At 43.8% G+C, this 18764-nt stretch overlaps 1 protein-coding gene across 1 annotated transcript in view; it reads right to left on the bottom strand.

The window, feature by feature from the left end:
* The window catches only part of DCC (DCC netrin 1 receptor), a 607752-nt gene that overhangs the window by 309062 nt on the left and 279926 nt on the right, over positions 1 to 18764 (bottom strand). Inside the window, exons 3-4 of the mRNA XM_064438237.1 lie at positions 14853 to 15137; positions 284 to 434 (exon numbers count right to left, since the gene is read on the bottom strand). Of these exons, the coding sequence (XP_064294307.1) occupies positions 284 to 434; positions 14853 to 15137 (436 nt within the window). The remainder of the gene's footprint in view (positions 1 to 283; positions 435 to 14852; positions 15138 to 18764) is intronic.

Here is an 18764-nt window from a genome sequence, read left to right on the forward strand (position 1 = left end):
TAAGTAATTCTCGGCTGTGATTTTTTGCCGTTAATAGCTTTACACTTTTATTTTAAATACCAGCCAGGTGACATTTATGATCAAATTCCACCCTCGGATTCGGTGAAGAGATGAGTTATAGCAGCAGATTAAGAGCCACATCTAGTCTCATTATTATTGAGGAGGAAGACCTCATGGCCTCCACGTCCACCCCACTGAATTTAAAGCATTACTCAGTAGTTTGCCTATACTTTGCTCAAGGAAACATAACGTTAGATATGCGACCCACAAAAGACTGAGCTACCTCATAGGGAGGACTTCATCTCCTCGCAGCCACGTGAAGGTGGGAGGGGGGTACCCAGAAACGCAGCACTCCAGAACAGCATCCTTCCCTTCCATGGCCACCACGTTCGACGGTCGCTGAAGGAAAAACTGCTGTCGGTGCAAAGCTGGATCTATAAGAGCAAGAGACAGACAGTTATCATCCGTAAAAAAAGAAAAAAAAAACCCACAACAGAACAAAACGACTTTCTTTTTGTTGGGAACGGGGAATGTAAAACGACCGATCAATAATGGTCCCAAGAGACCACAGCTTTCACCGGTTCTTCCTGATGGGAAAAACAGAAAATCATAGTACAGACGTATAAAAAGTGTATCAAATGGCAATCTTGGAGCTGCTTACAAGGTTGAACCCGAGGGAGCAATTTGAAGGCAGAAAAATACCAGCTTTTGGAGGAGTGAGAAAGGACTGTTTATGGCCTGGTATTAAAGTCAGGCCTTGGAAAGCCAGCGGAAAAGGCCCAGCCGTGGCAAGAAAAGACAGAGATATACATAAGGTTAAGAGTGGTACTGGATTAATGACGCTAGTTTGGCGATGCGAGAGGGGAGTTCATAAATATAGCAGGTGAGAGAAGACAAGGAAAGCTTTACGTTCGGAAAACACAGAAAATGAAGAATGAAATAACTTGAAAAATCTGAGTCGAGAAGGAATAGACAGGAAGATGAGTGCCCAAAATTCTCCTTTGCCTGACAAAGGTGTCCACGCGGACACCCCGCACGTCGGATGCTGTCTGACAGCACTAGGCACCTACCTGGGGGCAAGTGCGTTTTGGTTTAGGATGAGCTAAATCTCTCTGTAAGTGCCTCTAACTGCCACGGGTGGATCATCACTGACCAGGGGACAACCTAGACCCAAATCCCACCCGTCCTGCCTGAAACCACAGAATGGTTTGGGTTGGAAGGGACCTTTAGAGGCCATCTAGTCCAACCCCCTGCCATGAGACATCTTCAACTAGATGAGCTCAGAGCCTCGTCGTGCCTGACCTTGAGTGTTTCCAGGGATGGGGCATCAACCACCTGACATATACCAGTAAACAGAACCATACGCCACAGAAATCAGTTGGGTTGGTTTGCTTTTTAAAAAATCTGTTCTTTTGCTCAAAAATGACTTAGTTTTCTTATCACAGATGTTGAAACAAATGTGCTGGACCACAGCCATTGAACATTACTCCTTGTTTCCTGTCACAAACACAAAAATTACACAATATAAATGAATATTCCCACCAAATCAACAACTCCAAGATCACCCAAGATCGTCTCCAAGTAATTAGCCGGTTCTCCCACACAAGTAGAAAGAAACTGTAACTAGTTGTGTGTGTTTCTTATGGATTTACAACAACAGCATATTTCAAATTCTTACTGTAACCAGATGGACATGCAATTTCCAGCCATCAGCGAGTGCAGCTGGGGCACGAGTTACCGCACGCAACTCAATAGCTTCAATCTGTGACGGCATCGTAGCTGATCGCAGCGATGCCTTCGGCCCGTGAATCGCAGAATATCTCTTGCAATAACCACAAATACACACATCACCTTAACACACGCAATGAAACACATGGTAGCTAAAACTAGCAGAAAACCAAAGCTTTTCTGTTTGTGTTTTTTTGTTTGGTTGGTTTAATTTCTTTATTTAAGTCAGATGCCCAAAGATGAAAACAGATGTGCAAAAGCAGAAAGCAAACAAAATCCTTAAGGAGTATCCAGACCGTTATACTGGAGTGCCTCCTTCCCTTCGAAAGCACTTAGTTCTGAAATCACAGAGAGGTCATCTTTGATTAAAATAACGACCCTAGTTAGGATGGAAAATGGGAGCAGCAGAAAGAAGCACAGCAATAAAAATGTAGGGAAAATGACATCAATGCCGATTAAATTTGAAGTTAGAAAAAGGAGATGATTGATAATTGAAAGCATCGGCTTTAGTTGAATACATTTGGCTGAGAGGGTTCTTTGAATACATCCAGAACAAATGGAATTCCAGAGCTAGTGTAGGCGGGATATTAGACAAAGCTGCAAAATCCTAAACCACACAGAAGTAGCTCAATACGTATTGCTGTTCCGTACTTGGGGGAAAAAGCACATTCATATTTTACGGTGATGTGAAGTACGTTGCTGTTGTATTCGAGACTAGAAACGGTGAGACACCACTATTGCCTTAACTCCAACGAAAATAATGTTTCCATTATTACTCTGTCAAGAAGCTGAAGATCAGTTCATAACCAGCATAGATTAAAGCAACACCCAACTTCAAGCAAAATGAAAACCAGCAGTATTTCATTTGATTTTTCCTCTCACCTGTAATTTGCCTGGCAAAATTTTTGGTGTGCCCAAAGGACATAATTGAATGAAAATGCTACTGAAAGCAAAAACGTCAGTGTTAAGGTACAGGCAGACTGCTAGACCAAGGCCAAGGTTTAATTAAGAGGGTACCAACACGAGAAACTGCCAAACACTGGAATTGGAAAGTTGCCAACCAGCACCAAACCGGGACTCAAAACTGTGAGGCAATAACGGCAGGTGACAGAGGATGGACTCAAAGGGAGGGATTTTTTATTATTTTTGGGGATCACTTAATGTAAAATTGTCAAAAATGCTTTAGTCTAAAACATCTTTCAAATTACTTTTTCACTTAATGGGTAGCTACGTATCATTTTGGCATGAGAAAATTCCACCACTACACATCCCTGTAACACATCCCCGCTAAAACTTACATTTAATAACTGCGTCGTCACTTGCTTTGCTCCCTTTCCCAACATTTATTCTCATTTAGGACAGCTCCTTTTGCCTCCAGCAGCCAGCTGTGCCTGTACCATGGCTTGGGCTGGCTGCTGCTCACCTGCCCCGCAGAGAAATGCCCCATGGCCTGGAGAAGGGAGAGGGTCCCAAGCTCTGCCATAGCACTGCCGTCGCCTGCTCTTCACCCTTTCCATCTCTTGCTCCGTTCAAGACTCTCAAACATAAGCCTAACCTTGTGCTTGAACTTTTCTGAACTCCCTAAAATGATATATAGCTGTTTGCTGAAGAGGTGGCGTCTTCTCTACATCCCTCTTTCATCTGGAAACGCAGCTCAAAAGCGGATGGAAACCAAATGTGCCAGTTGTGAAGCAACGTTTTGCTGCTTGGTTTCCAGCTGAATAGAGCGCGCCGGCTACAGCCAGAGTTACCAGCTGAAAGCCTCATCGAGAGTTGAAGAAAATATCTGTTACAGGAAGGAAAGAAAGAAGAAAACATCTCATGCTTTGCAGACAATAACAGGAGGGAGAGAGTTGTGGTTGCAAACCCATGGAGAGCAGAACTTGCATGGTGTTCAGGCCAAGTCCCCAGCAAGAGCCGAGCGTCCCGGAGGTGGCGGCCAGCATCGACTGCACGGAACATCGCCCACAGAAACCACGGCCCCAGGCAATCCTTACGTCCGCACGGTACAGGCTCGCGTCAGTTTTCCTACCAGAGGGGTCTGGGTGGAATAACCGCCGCATTTGGTTTAAACCTCAAGAAGCAAAACCACAGCTTTCATGATATGAAACGCTAGTTTCCCTTAATTCCTCTCCTTTTAATGAGTACTTAATAAAAAGGATCAAGGTGCTATCACAGACTATTAAATTCAGCATATCACACCCTCTGGCTTTGCACCGCCTTCCAAAAAACCAGATGTGGTCTAAAACCTGAGCTCAGTAACTAGGACATGAAACGCAGCGTTACCTGAAGCTACAATTACTTAACCATAACCTTACAGGGAACCAAGGAGTCTCCAAAGGCACCCTTTCCTTCAGGCAAACATCCACAATTTCCTCACAGAGCCGAGATCTGACTCAAACAAGGGGATGGTGTTGGATGTTAAAAGAATTCACTGACCAAAAAGTCTGTGGGACCACGGGCTGCAAAACTCTGCAGTAGGGTGTTATCCCGACGGTGGTACAAATCTCCAGCCACACATGCTTAGCATGGGGGAAAAAAAACAAAACACATAATTAAAAATTTAAATAATCAATAAACATGTTCTGAGTAAACTCTACACAAATACGTATCAGTGACACAACAGGCCTCGCAAGGAAATTAGGCCTTTTTGTGGGCTTAAGGGGTACACAATGTGCACAGGCAGCAATTTCAGTGTCTGGTTCGGACTGGTCTGATAAAACTCCTCACTGTTCCACCAGTGCAACCAGTTATTTCCAGCTGAGAAGTAGGAAAAAAAAAAATCGTAAAATCTAATTAGATTTTTACATTAGAGAGAACGGAAAAAATGAGTGGGAGATTTTAAGACTAAAGGGCCATTAAATCCTGTTTCTTACATAAGACAGGCCACAAGATCACACCCATCCTGAGCTCAAAAGCACGTTTGAATGAAGTGCGTTCTTCAGGAAGGAGCCCGGTCTTGATTATAAAGATATCCGAGGTCTTGTTATGCCCTTCTCCACTTGATTAAAGAGTACTCAGTGTATTCTCCCTGACAAGGTACTTGTACACCATAATCAAGCCCACATAATCAACCAGCTATGGACTACCTTCAGCAGATGAGGAATTCTTTGCACGAAGCCCTGGCTCCATCGGAGGCATCGCCTTCATTTCAGCTGTGACTTAATCTCTGATGCACCAGCCCGTCATTTCTGGCCTCAACTCACGGCCGTGATGCCCCTATCCACAGGGACGCGACAGGACACATCTTGGTCTTTTTCAGCAGTAGCTTTTTTTAAGCAAACCGCTCGACCGGGGCCGCGGTGATCAAGCTGCCGGCACCCATGGGCCATAGACCCCCATCGCCGCCTGCGCTCACGACACCCACACGTCGCGGCGCTGGGCCAACACCTAGGCTGGAAGAGAGGGCTACGCCGACTTCCCAGCCTGAGAGCACCTACCACGTCGCTGGCGTTTGTTGATTTTATATATTAATGTTTAAGAAGGAACAGATATACCTCAAACCAATTACAAAGCGGTGAACTGTAAGAACTTATTTTCCCTGAACAAAGCCAAACCTCTCGCTTCATATTTAGCATTTTTCTTGAGCACACAATGGGCAGTAATGAGGTACAGCTATACACATATTTTCCGTGCTCCTTAAATCAATGACACATAGTTGAAATTCAAAACCACGGGTAGGATTTGCCAATGTGTATGCGATTCCAATAGTCCCCATTACACTGATATCAGAGAACACCATGCTATTTGCAATAAGATATCTCCCTTCACACAAAGCCTTATTAGGATAAGTCGGTTTATCTCCTTTTTATAGATGGTTAACAGAGTAATTGAGATAGTTTGTGACGTAACTAAGGACATATATGGATTCTGCAGCAGGAAAAGGCGCCAAATTATTGTGGTTTTTTCATTTTTATATTAAAGGCACCGCTTCTGGTCACATTTTACCAGCGTACTTTACAGTCAATCACCCATCGTTCTCTCAACAAACCCTCAATATGCGTTGGTAAGAGTTGAGGATGTATTTAACTCATACCAAATTGGTCTTAAGCAAGTGGAACTCAAGCCAACGCAATCTATTTCCGTCTTCCAAGGAAAGTGAAGTTGCAAAGAGCTCGCTTGGATTCAGCCATACAGATACGGCTCTTCAGCACTCGAGGAGAAAAATGTAACTGCAGTGTTTCAGCGACATTCTACACTGGGGAAAAAAAAGGACATGCTTTCACAAAAACACGTTGCATCCTGTTGTACGGCACCTCACTGGGCTAAGCCACTTTGTGCTACGCTGCATTTGTAAGTGTTGTTCAACTGACATCATATCACACCCATGAAAATTTTTTCTCAACGTATTTGGATAATATTGTACTTTGCCGGTACAATTTTTTTTATATATATACACACTTTTTATTGCGGCAGTTTTTATACCGCAAATTGCAGAACTGAGATGCCTTTAATGTGACACTGATGTGACGGAATATCTCTAAGTGTTCATAGCCACATTTCTAAATTCGATTAGAAGAGATAAAAATTTATACCAAGTAAAACCCAATTTTGCTCTCTGCTGTCAGTGAAGAAAGGCCAGCAAAATTCCCCAACCTGATCTCCCCATCGTGCCTAGAGGCTGAACACTTAATCCCAATAAGAAAGCGAGGGTTATATGTGAACAGCGCTAGAGAAATCTGTCATTAAAATGATACCGATCTCTCAATATACAGAATGCATTAAAATGTATAACCAGAACGCAGTTACTACTTCGGGATTTTGCTTTTTTGCCTCTACCTCCCAACCCCTTGGCTTGCATTTTTCTGCTTCAGCCCTTCTGCCCTCCCCCTCCCCAAAACCCCACAAGCCCGGCTCGGCCGAGCTCTGGGACGTGACACGACCGGGAGCACGTAAGTAATAAGGACACACGAAGATCGTAACATTAGCACCGATGCGAATCGGGGCGTTAAGACGTTCTTCCTGAAGCAACCTCAAAGTACGTTAACTAAAGTGCAAGGAAAACGGTGCCAAGTCGCTGCTGGAACGTGAGTCTATGCATCAGGGGTCCTGTTTCTAGCTTTAACGATGATTTCTTGTGAGACACTCGGTTTCCTCATCCATAACGAAGACAAAAAATATTTACAGCCCTTTGACTTGTTCTTTGAGATCCTTAGGTAAAAGGATAATATAAAATTTATTACTGCAGAGGTAAAGGGACATCGCTGGTTTGTACTTACAAGACAAAAGGAGGAAGCTTTTTCTCTAGCCATTAAAGTTTTAGAGGCAAAATTGAAACAGAATGAGGAACTGCTGCACAACTACATTATCTTCTACCCCGAAAATGGAGAATAGAGCTGAGGCGAGAAAGCAGGAACACATTTACACTCCTCCTTTCAGCTGAGCAGCAGAGCTTTGGCAGGCATTATTTTAGACCTACATCATCCTTGAGATGCAATGGCACAGCAGCTAAAGAGCAGTGGTTCGATCCAGGTAATAACTGAATCCAGAGAAGAACCCAGTAAGATTTTCAATGCAGCCCTACAAATATAACTGGAGGGAGATTTTAGTCCCAGTCCTAGTCTGTTTTGAGTTGAAAAAATAAAGCTAATTAAAAATAAATTCATGTCTCCTACGTATGATATGGCCAATAGCACCAATCACATTCAAATATTCCTTTTTTTGAGTTCTGCCCCATTTATAAATGAGCCGTATTCTTCAGTATTTACCACCTCTGTGATACGTGCATATGCCTTCAACTGCAGTTTTCTTGTTGCAAGGTATATTAGAGTGGAGGATCAGGAATATACCCCTGGTTCTTAGTGAGGACTCCCACTAAAAAAAATAAATATCTACTCAGTAACCATTTCTATTTGGAGGCTTAATGGTTACAAATCAGATCTAGCACATAGATGCTATATTGATTTTCAATTTCTCTACTGTCTTAGGCAAGAAATCCTCCCAGAAATCTACAATAATGATAAATTTCAGAACCAAAAATTACGTTGACATCATCTCTTTTCATACACTGATATTGACTGGTTTTAATTGCATAGACCACCCTATTATTTTGCGTCTCAAAGATGCCAGATGATGAACCATCAGGCCCTCAAGCGTCAGTTTGTTCCAGACCACTGGAATCTTCAGTATTCCAAATTTATGCTCAAGAATTAACGGTCCTGAGAACTCCTCAGCTCCTCCAGGAGCTACGTTTTTATTTTGATATAATGACCTAAAAACATCTGGCGTTCTCATGTCAAGATAATACTAATTTTTTAATATAAAAACATCTTCTAAATAGATTGAAATAATCAATGCCATATGTACAAGCACATTTTCTCAAAATTTAGGGTTTTTTTTTCTACTTTTCTGCCTTGTAAATATTGAAACTGTTTTTTATTATTTTTTTTTTTTACTATTGAAAGAGGACGTTCTACCACTTCCACCCGGTCATAGTCATATTGTTTCAATTATATTTGAAAAGCATTTGTACCCTAACCTTTACCAATTCCTGATATCTTCCATGTCATTGATTCCTTTGATTCTTCACAAATTCTGGTTTTTCATTCGTAATTACTATTATCAGATTGTTTGCTCCAACTTTTAGATTTTCCTGATTTATTTGTAACCAGACTGCTGGGGGATTTAATTAAGACTGCCTCTCCTTTCAGTGTCTTGTAGTTACACTGTGTTGTGTGTATAAAAAATATACTTGCAATTCCCCAGCAGCCTTTTGATTCATTCCACTTAAATTCTCTCCGCCCGCTAACTTGACTCCTGCCCATGGGGATTCTCCCCTGGTTCAAGAGACAAGGCTAGGAAATGTAGCGGTGATGAGGGACTCGTGTACATTTTGCTAGCAAAGTGGGTTAACGGCAGAGAAGACGGCAACGTGTTTCATGCAATTAAATAAAACAAAACAGACAAAACAAAGCTCCCCCAAAAAAACGAACCAAAACCCACCAGCACATAAATCGGCCAACCTGGGTGCAACTGGAGGTTCCATCCGTCATCTCTACGTTTAGGATTTATAATAGTCACTAATAGTTTATTAGTATGTTGTTATTAGTTAAAATTAGTTGGCGTTTTTAGTAGTATGACTTAATATTCCGTAGTAAAAGCTCTAGTGTCACTATTTAGGACAAAACCGATCCCAAAGCAGGAACGCAAAGGCTGTTCCAACGCTACCGAACTCCCTTGTGTTTGGGATTCTTTGTGGGCTGCATTTTGAGCGCAGAATCGGCCATTAAATTTAGAGTGAACCACCTCGCCCGTCTCTGTACGCCCAGATTGCCAGGGCAGCCTACGCCCCGCTAGTTGACAGTCTCGGCACCCTCAAGCTGGCTCAATTTCATCAGGTTAATCCTATACCTGGACCCTTCCAATAACAACTTCTGCTTTCAAATGCATTCCCAAATAAATTACGTAATATCCTTAAGGCCCTTGTTCCGAACTCAACCTGCGCTTCAGATGTAAGCACTAAAACCAATCCCATTTAGAGCAATCGCTGAAACCTCTCTGCATATTTCATAAGTGAAACCACTCGCCTGGCAGCCAGCCAGGGAGCCGCTGAGCAAACAGCTCTTTAGTAGCTATTAGTTATTGTTCCTGTGATTGCATTGATCTTGAGACCAGCTCCGTGCTAAGAGGACACACGGACTGTACGTACGTCCCCGCCTGCCTGCTCTTTTTGATTTCCAGTTAGGCAAGCTGCTGTGAGATGGGAAACTGATATTTATATGTATTATCTAAGAGATTACTTAAGCACTAATCAGATTTATCTAAGGGAGAGAGGCAAAACAGCTCATTCCCCAGGATTATTAATACGCATTTTAAGTTTAACCTTTTTTTTTGTTAAAGGTCAAAATACAGCTAGCTTATAACGTGACCTCAGCAATGCCGTTCATTTGGGCAGCTGGAAGAAGGGAGAACCCAGATACTAGAAGTTGGTACATGGATCTGTCGCGACCAGGACTTCACCTTGTAAAAATACACAGGGAAAGACAACAGGACATGCCCATCTGTGAATATTCTCACACTGCTGCCTTGTTTTTAAGCTGGACTTTAACAGATGACACCATCAGAGGATATATTTACCAAATAAAATATTTCCCCCCCACACAATCCATCCCAAGACTACCAATAATTAAAAAAAACAAATCAGAATAATTACAGTATTGCTAAGTAGCACAGCATGTTCTGTACCAGGGCATATCCCATCCCAATGGTTCTCTCCAAATGAGGTAAAAATGAAGCCTTTCATAGAAATTAAACCAATTTAGCAGCACGAGTGATGCCTAGGCCAGGCATGCTGCTCAGGAGACGGCTTTTGATCCATTTGTTGCTCATTTGAAAGGCGACTAAAAATCCACCCTCGATTTAAATGCAATTGATGGAAAATCCAGTACAAAAATAAACCATTCCAGTGGCTGTTACTGGTTTTAAATGTTTAACTTTTTTTCGTCTCGCAAGAATGTAGCTTCAGGTTTCCAGTCAATTAGTTTTTTCACCCAGTTCATAAAAAATTGCAGATTAAAAAGCCTTTTCCCCTAAGAAAGTGCTCACGGAGCACACTAACAGCAAGTCTATAAAGACCTCCTGGATAAAGTACAACATTTCCCACGTGCTCACCAAAAGGCAGGCTACGAACAGTAAACACTATAGTTCTTTTCTGAACTGTTATTAATTTATCAACACTCACTCCCCTCAGCTACTGCCTTGAAGTGGAAGCTCGAACTCAGCTTGCAAGTTCACGGAAGAAAAATCCCTTCCAAAGCATCCCGAGCTCTAAACAGAGGCTTCACATGCTTGCGTGCGTCACCTTGCTCGTAAATGAGGGCGGTTGGGTTTTTTTTGTTGTTGGGTTTTTATATGTGCTAATCAGAATTAGGGCAAGGCACCCCTGCAGGAAATGGGCCCTGGAGAACATAAACGTGAAATTGGTTCGATTTAAAAAAGAAAAAAATATCACAAGTTCAGTATTTAAGTGGGCCACATCTGTTAGAAACCTGTTTTCATCTAAGAATAAACACTGTCGCGCACTAGCTGTTGAGGTTAAGAGTAAGGTAAAGACCCGACTTAGACAATTACTGGCTGATAGGGAACGTACACCAGCACAGGGATCCTCCCGGGGCATAAAAGATGAGAAGAAACCTTGAAGTTATCTCTGCACCTGATACAAGCTCAGCGTGTTGCATGAGGAACCGATGGCCGAGCTTCAAAGATCGTACGCGCGAGCTTCACCAGACCTTCCTCAAGACTAAGTTTAACTATAAAACTCTTGTTAGACAGGCTCATGCTGACCAACATAGCTCGGTATATCCACCCCTTCCGTTACCTATATAGTTACCAAATGGAGTGTCCTCAGACAAGGCGCTCCCTGTATTTTCTCGACTATTCAAAATCAAGCTAAGACGGGGGGAACTGCAAGCCTCTGTCAAGTGCCACGACGTTAGGCTGTATTTAAATAAGTCTAACATTGTAATTGCTCTTCTAGAAGCGGAGACGCTTCAGCATCAAAGCAAGCCTGACGCGAGGCAACTTCTGCCGTGCGCAGTTAACCACGACCCTCCCCCTCCCCCTTCCCTCATTCCTTCTCGTGGGATCCGTTTCAAGCCTGTCCTTTTTGCTGCCGTTATCCTTCACTCCTCAGAAGTGCAACCGCGAAGGAGGAGCTGCATCGCGCAGCAGCGACCAAACCCTACTCGCATTAAATATGAAGGAATTACATGATATTGTTGCCGTTATCTTGCACCGCAGCTCAGCAGACAAGCTCGGAGAGAAGGAACCTCCACAACAGACAATGCTACGGCGGCAGATTACTTGAACGGCTAACGATAAATGCAGGATTATTATTATTTAGAAAAAGAGAATTAATAGCTTTCAGGCACCGAACTACTCAACTTTTGCTTTTAAAATGTCATCTGTATTTCTGAAGTGTACAGACCTCCCGAAGAAACTTACTCATTAATTTACAGAAGCAATGAATTCAGCTAAGAATTAATTCCTTAGTCCTGGTTTGTATAAGATCTTCTGCCTTTTTTTTTTTTTAATAGCATTATTCCCTCTAAATTAATTAGGTGAGTGCCTGTTGTTATCTGAATATGTATTTCCTCATGTTTTCAGTACTTGCTGAAGCTTTTCACCTGGGATTAAGCTTCTGGACCCCAGAGAAAAGAGCACTTCAATTAGAAAGGTGAATAGAAAAAAGCGTGCATTTAAAATGAGCTTTCTGCAAAAAGCTCCAATGGCTACTCTTAAAATTAAGAGCAATAGATAAAACCTGACACATTAAGAACTCCACAAGAGTTTTGCATGGGTTTGTTGGGCTTTTTTTATACAAGTTCTTCAAAACCTGTTCTCCTGTGGCCTGGCTACTTCTACAGGCACCCGGTTTCTGATGGAGGGTTCAGCGAGGCTGGAGCTGTTTGTAAAACGTGATTATTGATGTGCTGGGAGGAGAATCAGCCCCTTCCAGAGCTTCCCCAGGCAGATTCAAACCACACACAGGAAACACATTCTCAAACGGTCACTTGTAAAATGTCTTTTGGTTTTCAAAATAAAAACTGCCTGGTTTGCCCCCCCGCTAGAGACATTTATGCACCTACAAACCACCTTGGCCATGGAGGCTGAAGGCTCAGCTATTCCTTCATTTACATGGCAAGTTAAACTACATGTTTGGGACTGGTAGGGTGAATTTTACCTTTTTGTCCAGGAAATCAGCCATTTTTTTCATCCAAATGTATTGGTTTTCTAACCTGTGTCATGTTGGATGATGAATTTTTTAACCACGAGACAATATGGTTATCTCCAGACCCACCGTAATGTCAAATCAAATATTTAAGCCATGGGCACTTTGACTAAAGAAACTAAATGACTAGAGACATTTCTCCCTCGTTCTTTTTTCTTGCATTCTGTTTGGAAGCTGTAGAGAAGATTAGAAATCATTTGCCGGGATTGTGGTCCACTTCAAAAGCGGACAGGGATGCTGTGGGTTCAAATAAATCACAGCCACTCCCTGTGGAAGAAGCAGCATTTTCATTCTGTATGTTTATGATATACTACCTAGTCTTTTTTGTTGTTGTTGTTTTGTTGCCTCTTCCTTTGAGTAAGATTTAAGACCTCTTTTTTTCCCTCCCCACTAACCAGGGAAAACAGGCCAACAAGAATATTCTGCCTTCACTAATTATGGAAGAGGAGAGCTGCAACTGAAGACTGATTTCTACCAACAAGCGAAAACACGAGAGGAGGAATTAGCAGCAAAGTATCAGATAGCTCTGAACCATCAAAGTGTGCTCACAAGAACAAAATTCCCAAGAGGCTCAGTGAGATCTGAATTTTTCTTTCAGGAGCACCACTCATTTCTTATAAGAGCTGCTGTCTGCTCAAATTATCCTGAAGCGAGACCTTGTGCTGCTTGCCCTGAGCCAAAGTCTGACGGACTCCACTAGTTCCTTGTTATGTATTTTCCTCATTATTTGCTCCAGTGTTTCCCTGGTATAAAATTTTAACATGCTGGGAAGAGATAAATTAATTCCCCTCTCTCTTATAGACAGCCTGAGAGAGGCCATTTAGCCAGGACGTTAATGACCAGAACTAGGAAAAGGAAGAAATATCAATCCATCCGCGAACGATCAGAAATGCAGACGCAAGGCAAATTAACAATACTCTGAGGAGGCCGAGAGAAGCCTTCAGGTCTGTCTAAAATACAAAGTTTTATGATTTTCTTGACTTTTAATCAAGATATCTGATTTTTATTTTTTTTCCCCACGGATCTCCAATAACATTAATAACCGCAGAGGCAGGAATGCCTCGGTGCTACTCGATGCACAAGGACCAGCACGGGGTTCCGAGGCTCACGGTGAGCCTGGAAGACCCAAGAGCAGCCTGTTAGACAAGCACACCGATGGAGAACAGGTCCATGCTACAGAGGGAGTCAGGTGCAAGCTCTGGTCCACACAAAGGTAGGGGAAAAACCTGCAGGGAACTCCAGGTGATGGGGTCTTCCCCTGGTGCCAGCTGTTCTGGCTGCTATTTTGCTTTGCAGCTCCAAAAAGGATCAAGAACCACTACTGTAGCAGAAAGTGAGGATGTAGGCTTTGGGTTTTAATCCTAGGTTTAGGTGAGGGGGTGTTGGTTTGTTTCTTTTGGTGTCAAACCACAAACATAGAAGCAACTGTCACCCCCAAATTCCACTGCAGCAAATCCCAGAGCTCTTATAAACCACTCCTAGAAGCGAGGATTAACTCCAAGTTTCACACTGTTTGTATACAGACACTTCCCTAGGACTGATCCTGGCCTTTTCAATTTCTATAGCATTTGGCCCATCTCGGGAGTCTAAGAATCCTGCTCAGTTACCTCTCGCCTAGTGAAAAATCATGCAAACCAACAATATTTGTCTATAAAATGCCTATATAAAACAAAGATCTAAAAATACATCATCCCTGTCCCATTTAATTAGTGGTTTCATACAGAAGTAGAAAGGAAGGAGATGATGTCGGAATACCTTTTTCAAACAGCTCTTTTGGTGCTCAGATCTCGATAGTAAACTGCAGTGGTAACCAACTATTCACCTGATGAGTTTATTAAGAGAGAGAGCAAGATGCTCACTTGGCCATGAATTTAGCAACATTACCTGTCACAGTTGTGACAGGTCAGATCCCAAACTGGGGTCTGGGCAACTTGGCAGGTCACATCAGGCCTGAAGTAACCAAGCAACCTAACTCTGAGCAGGTAAATTCAGCGGCTAGTCCCGACAGATTGCCCTTCCAGTCAACAGAGTGAGAGGATCTCTTCCAGAGAGTGCTCTGGGAAAAAATTCCAGTGCTTTCCCCAACGCTGTGAGATGGGAAGTACCTCTCTCCATCTACCATATAAAAGAGACAAGCTTCATACATGTCTGGATTTGGTACCTCGATACCAAAGAATACTTTTTTAAGGCGTCATCTCCTCGCCTTTGCATCCAGCTTCTTCCAAAAGTCTCCAGGCCCTTCCATGTGAAAAAGAGCTTGGAAGCTTGTAGAAGGAACTGGAAAGAGAGAGGGATAAATCAGCCTAACAGCCCCGGGAGGAGCGAGTGCTCTTCCGTAGAGCCAAAATCACAACCAGACAAGAGAAGAGCGGTGTAGAAGAAGTCCGGTTCTTACCTGCCAAAACTCTGACTTCTGCATCATTTCCAGTTCGAGAACTGGCCGGGTTTTTCGCCAGGCACCTGTAGATCCCGCTGTCGCCGTGCTGAACCCTGCTGATCTGTAAAGCTCCGGAGGGCAGGACGGCCACCCGCGTGTCGGCCGGGCTCGGGAACAAGTCCTCCTGGTTTCGCTGCCAGTGCACCACGGGCATGGGCTCCCCGACAACTTCACACTTCAGCAGGATGGTGTCTCCTGCGAAAGCCATGACAGATTCTGTCTGGGAAAGAAACCTCAGTGGTCCTGCAAACATAAACAAAAAAAACCAAACCAATTATAGAGCTGCTGAAAATAGAAGTTGCACACTGTTTCCATGCCGATTTGGATTTTGTTAACAAACGAGGCTACAAAAATAAATACAAAATTTATGTGATGTTCTGAAAACTACTTGGCAATTGCTATAATGGCGGGGTGACTAACACTTTCCTTTGTAAATTACACTCATTAGCAGCAAAGAAAAGATGTGTTATCAACATAAAGACTAACAAATTGCACCTGGTACTTACAAACCCACTCAGGAGCAACTTTAACAAAGTACAGATCCACTATCCTGCAGTACAAACTGTTCAGAACAGGGTGGCATTCAAAGGAAAACAGGGAAACGTTACAGTTGCATCTTGCTGTATTTCTCCTTCCCTATGCCCTTCCCCGCAAATAAAAGGGAAACCATTCAAAAAGCCTCTGCTAAATAAATTACTTGGGTCACACAAGCAAATACTTCCAATGAGGAACGGAATTCATGTTTTTCCATGAAACGTTTTTGACTCACAAGGGGAGGAGAGCAGAGCTGGGAGCTTTAATCGCACAAGCCAACGCCAGGGCCCGAGGGAAGAGCAGGGAGATGTGCCAGGGGAGGGTGAGGCTGGGCATTAGGAGACGGTTCTTCCCCCAGAGGGTGGTGGAGCCCCGGAACAGGCTCCCCAGGGAGGCATCACGGCACCAGCCTGGCGATATTCCAGAAGCACCTGGACAAGCCCCTCAGAGACACGGTGTGAATTTGGGGTGTCCTGTGCAGGGACAGGAGCTGGGCTCGATGGTCCTTGTGGGTCCCTTCCAGCTCAGGGCATTCTGTGGTTCTGTGACTCTAAGCCCCAGATGCCCCACAGCCTCACTCGGCACACAAACACGAAGACGACATCCTTCATGGGCTACAGAAGAAAAACCCAGCACGAACAGAACAGGGTAAGTGCGAGTGAGAGATGCTGTCAAGATCTGTTACCTGGAGGCGTCTTGCTTTACAAATAGCATTGATAAACTTGCAAAAAAAAGGAAAAAAGAAGGAACAAGAAAATCAGCCCTCTTTCCAGCCAAGTATGAGAAGGACAAATCAAGAAGATAGGCCGAAGCAACTTCTTGCATCAGGGATGTGCTAGAGATGGTGTGGATGTATTTTGGGACCCGCTCTGGCTCTAGTCCTGGCCAGTCCTTAGAACCGACCCTAGCAGCCGCCGGCCCGGCCAGGCACACTCGCCTGCCTGCAGGAACTATATGAAGCCAAACCAGTAAATATGATCCATCAGAAGTGGGTGCAAACATGGACCAAGTGCCTGACACAGTGAAAAAACTTAGAAGACGACACTAAAAAGAAACTCAAAAGTATATAGGAGACAAGTATATTTTAGATTCTATCAGCCAGTATACGGTGAAAGCTTTCAGAAGGAGCTGTCAGTAGAGGCTATCAAGCAGCTGAGGACGCAAAGAATAAAGACTCCAACTTTCCAGACGTTAAAACGTTCAGCAAAAGCAATGTACTGGGGAATCATAGAATCATTAAGGTTGGAAAAGACCTCTAGGGTCATCACGGCCAACCCCCAAACCAACACGCCCAGGCCTCCTAAACCATGGCCCCAAGGGCATGGTGTTTGAACCCCCCCAGGGACGGTGACTCCCCCACCTCTCTGGGCAGCCTGTGCCAGGGCCTGACCGCTCTGGCAGGGAAGACATTGCCCCTCATCTCCAACCTAAACCTCCCCTGACGCAGCTTGAGGCCATGATCATGTACCGAAAAAGATATTTGACTGGGAGCCCCGAGATGATCTCCTGGTTCAAACACCATTTTTCTGGTGTGATACTGGCCACCCATCTCTCACCTCTGTTCTCCTCCTCAAACCTATTGCTCCCATCTCCCAGAGCATCTGCACGGAGGGGATCGTGCAACCCGGCCGAAGCATCCCCAACAAGCTGAAGGAGGGAAATCCTTTAGCCAGGCTTGGTGAAGGCTTCCTAACGGTGTTTCCCCACGCAAAAAAGAGCCTACATGAATCGACTGTCACGTGGGCAGCAGTATTCCCTAATTGCCACGTTTACAGGTTATCCTTATGAATAAGATGAATGAAGAGAAGGCAGTCGGTTCCCAGCCCCATCCGCACAAGCCCTGCCACCCGCTGCACCCTCGCACACGTCCCGTTACAGCAAAGATGCTACTTTCCAGCCGAGCTATTGGCACAGACGCGCAAGTAACAGCTTTTCACCCCCAGCAAAGCTGGTGCAAGCTAGAAAAATAGAAGCATTCAACACTTTAATTTAAAAGAAAAAAAAAAAAAATTGAAGAGAAACGCAGTGTGAACAGTGATGGAAAGCTGTTGAAAACTGCAGACTTTTCCAGGAGGAAACACAGCTAAATCTAACAATTTACTGCAAAAACGAGGACTTAAACAATTGCCATATAGGGATTTACTTTTTCCCATGCCCCTGAGCACAGACAGCTCACGCTTTGCCCTGTCTCTGCACCGCCTCCCTTTCTGCAGGTACCCCAACTCTTTCGCTTTTAAAGCTTAAAAAACCGTAATAAATTCTCTGTGTAACAGATCAGGATGTTGCAAAAAGCCTTTTGCTGTGTCTCAGTGAGAAGGCACCAGCATTTTTCCACAGTTATGTTCCAAACGCCTTCATCTCTCTGCAGGACCATAATATATTGAGATCTTAAAACTATCCTTGGGTCTTTACAGCTCTCCCGGCTTACGCTGATTTATTTTAAAGACAGTTTTGAAGCTACACAGATGTTTGGGTTGTCAGGAGCTGGCTCAAGGGAGCGGACCGGCAAATATATTCTGAGAAAGTCACTTTCCGAGACAGACTCTGGAATTAAACGCTGCAGATCCTCGGCGATGCTTCGCTCCGCAGCCGAAGGGTCGCAGATGCGCCTCCCTGCCGTTATACCCACACCTACTTGGGAAAGTTAATTGAAAGCGGTACCCGCCGCCGATTTACCATGCAGCCTGCTCGGCAGCCTATCAGGATCCCCCATCTTTCCTTACAGAAGACCCAATTATTAAGCAATTAAAGTTCACTTAATAAAAAGGCTTATCATTTGGGGGACAGACCTCAGGGTCTGGAACATGTTTAGCTATTAAATATTCAGCAATTTAGGAGCACTCAGTACAATCCCCCAGAGAAGAACCACTTTAAATGCTTTGTTTGTTTCAAATTAAAGCCTGCAAGGTTACTTAACATAAAGACAAGACCTTTTTTTCCACTTTCAATTCACATAATAGCTGAAGGGCAAGAAACCAAGGTAATGAAAAAGAGTGATTTCCTTCTGCTTGCTTCAGAAAAGAGGAAAGAGAATGAGCATGGGTGAGCAAATCCAGAAATGTAAATATTTTAGAAACTGCTAATTCTCTCTTCCACCGGCTGGTTTCCAAAAAGGTGCTGTACTTTACTTACTCTATATTCTTTTTTATTTGTTTGCTGGCTCCCACGTGCAATCCTGAAACGATTTGCAGCGCGTAATGTGCAGCAGAAGCATCAGAGCAAGACCTACCGACTTCACCAAATAATCCAAGCGCAGGCGTTCGGCTTCATCCATAGAAACGGGAGCTAAATAAACTGTTCCCCTTCTTGTTGCAAAGCCCATCGTACGGGACTGGA

Source organism: Phalacrocorax carbo, chromosome Z (genome assembly GCF_963921805.1).
Source record: "Phalacrocorax carbo chromosome Z, bPhaCar2.1, whole genome shotgun sequence".
Classification (NCBI taxonomy): Eukaryota; Metazoa; Chordata; class Aves; order Suliformes; family Phalacrocoracidae; genus Phalacrocorax; species Phalacrocorax carbo.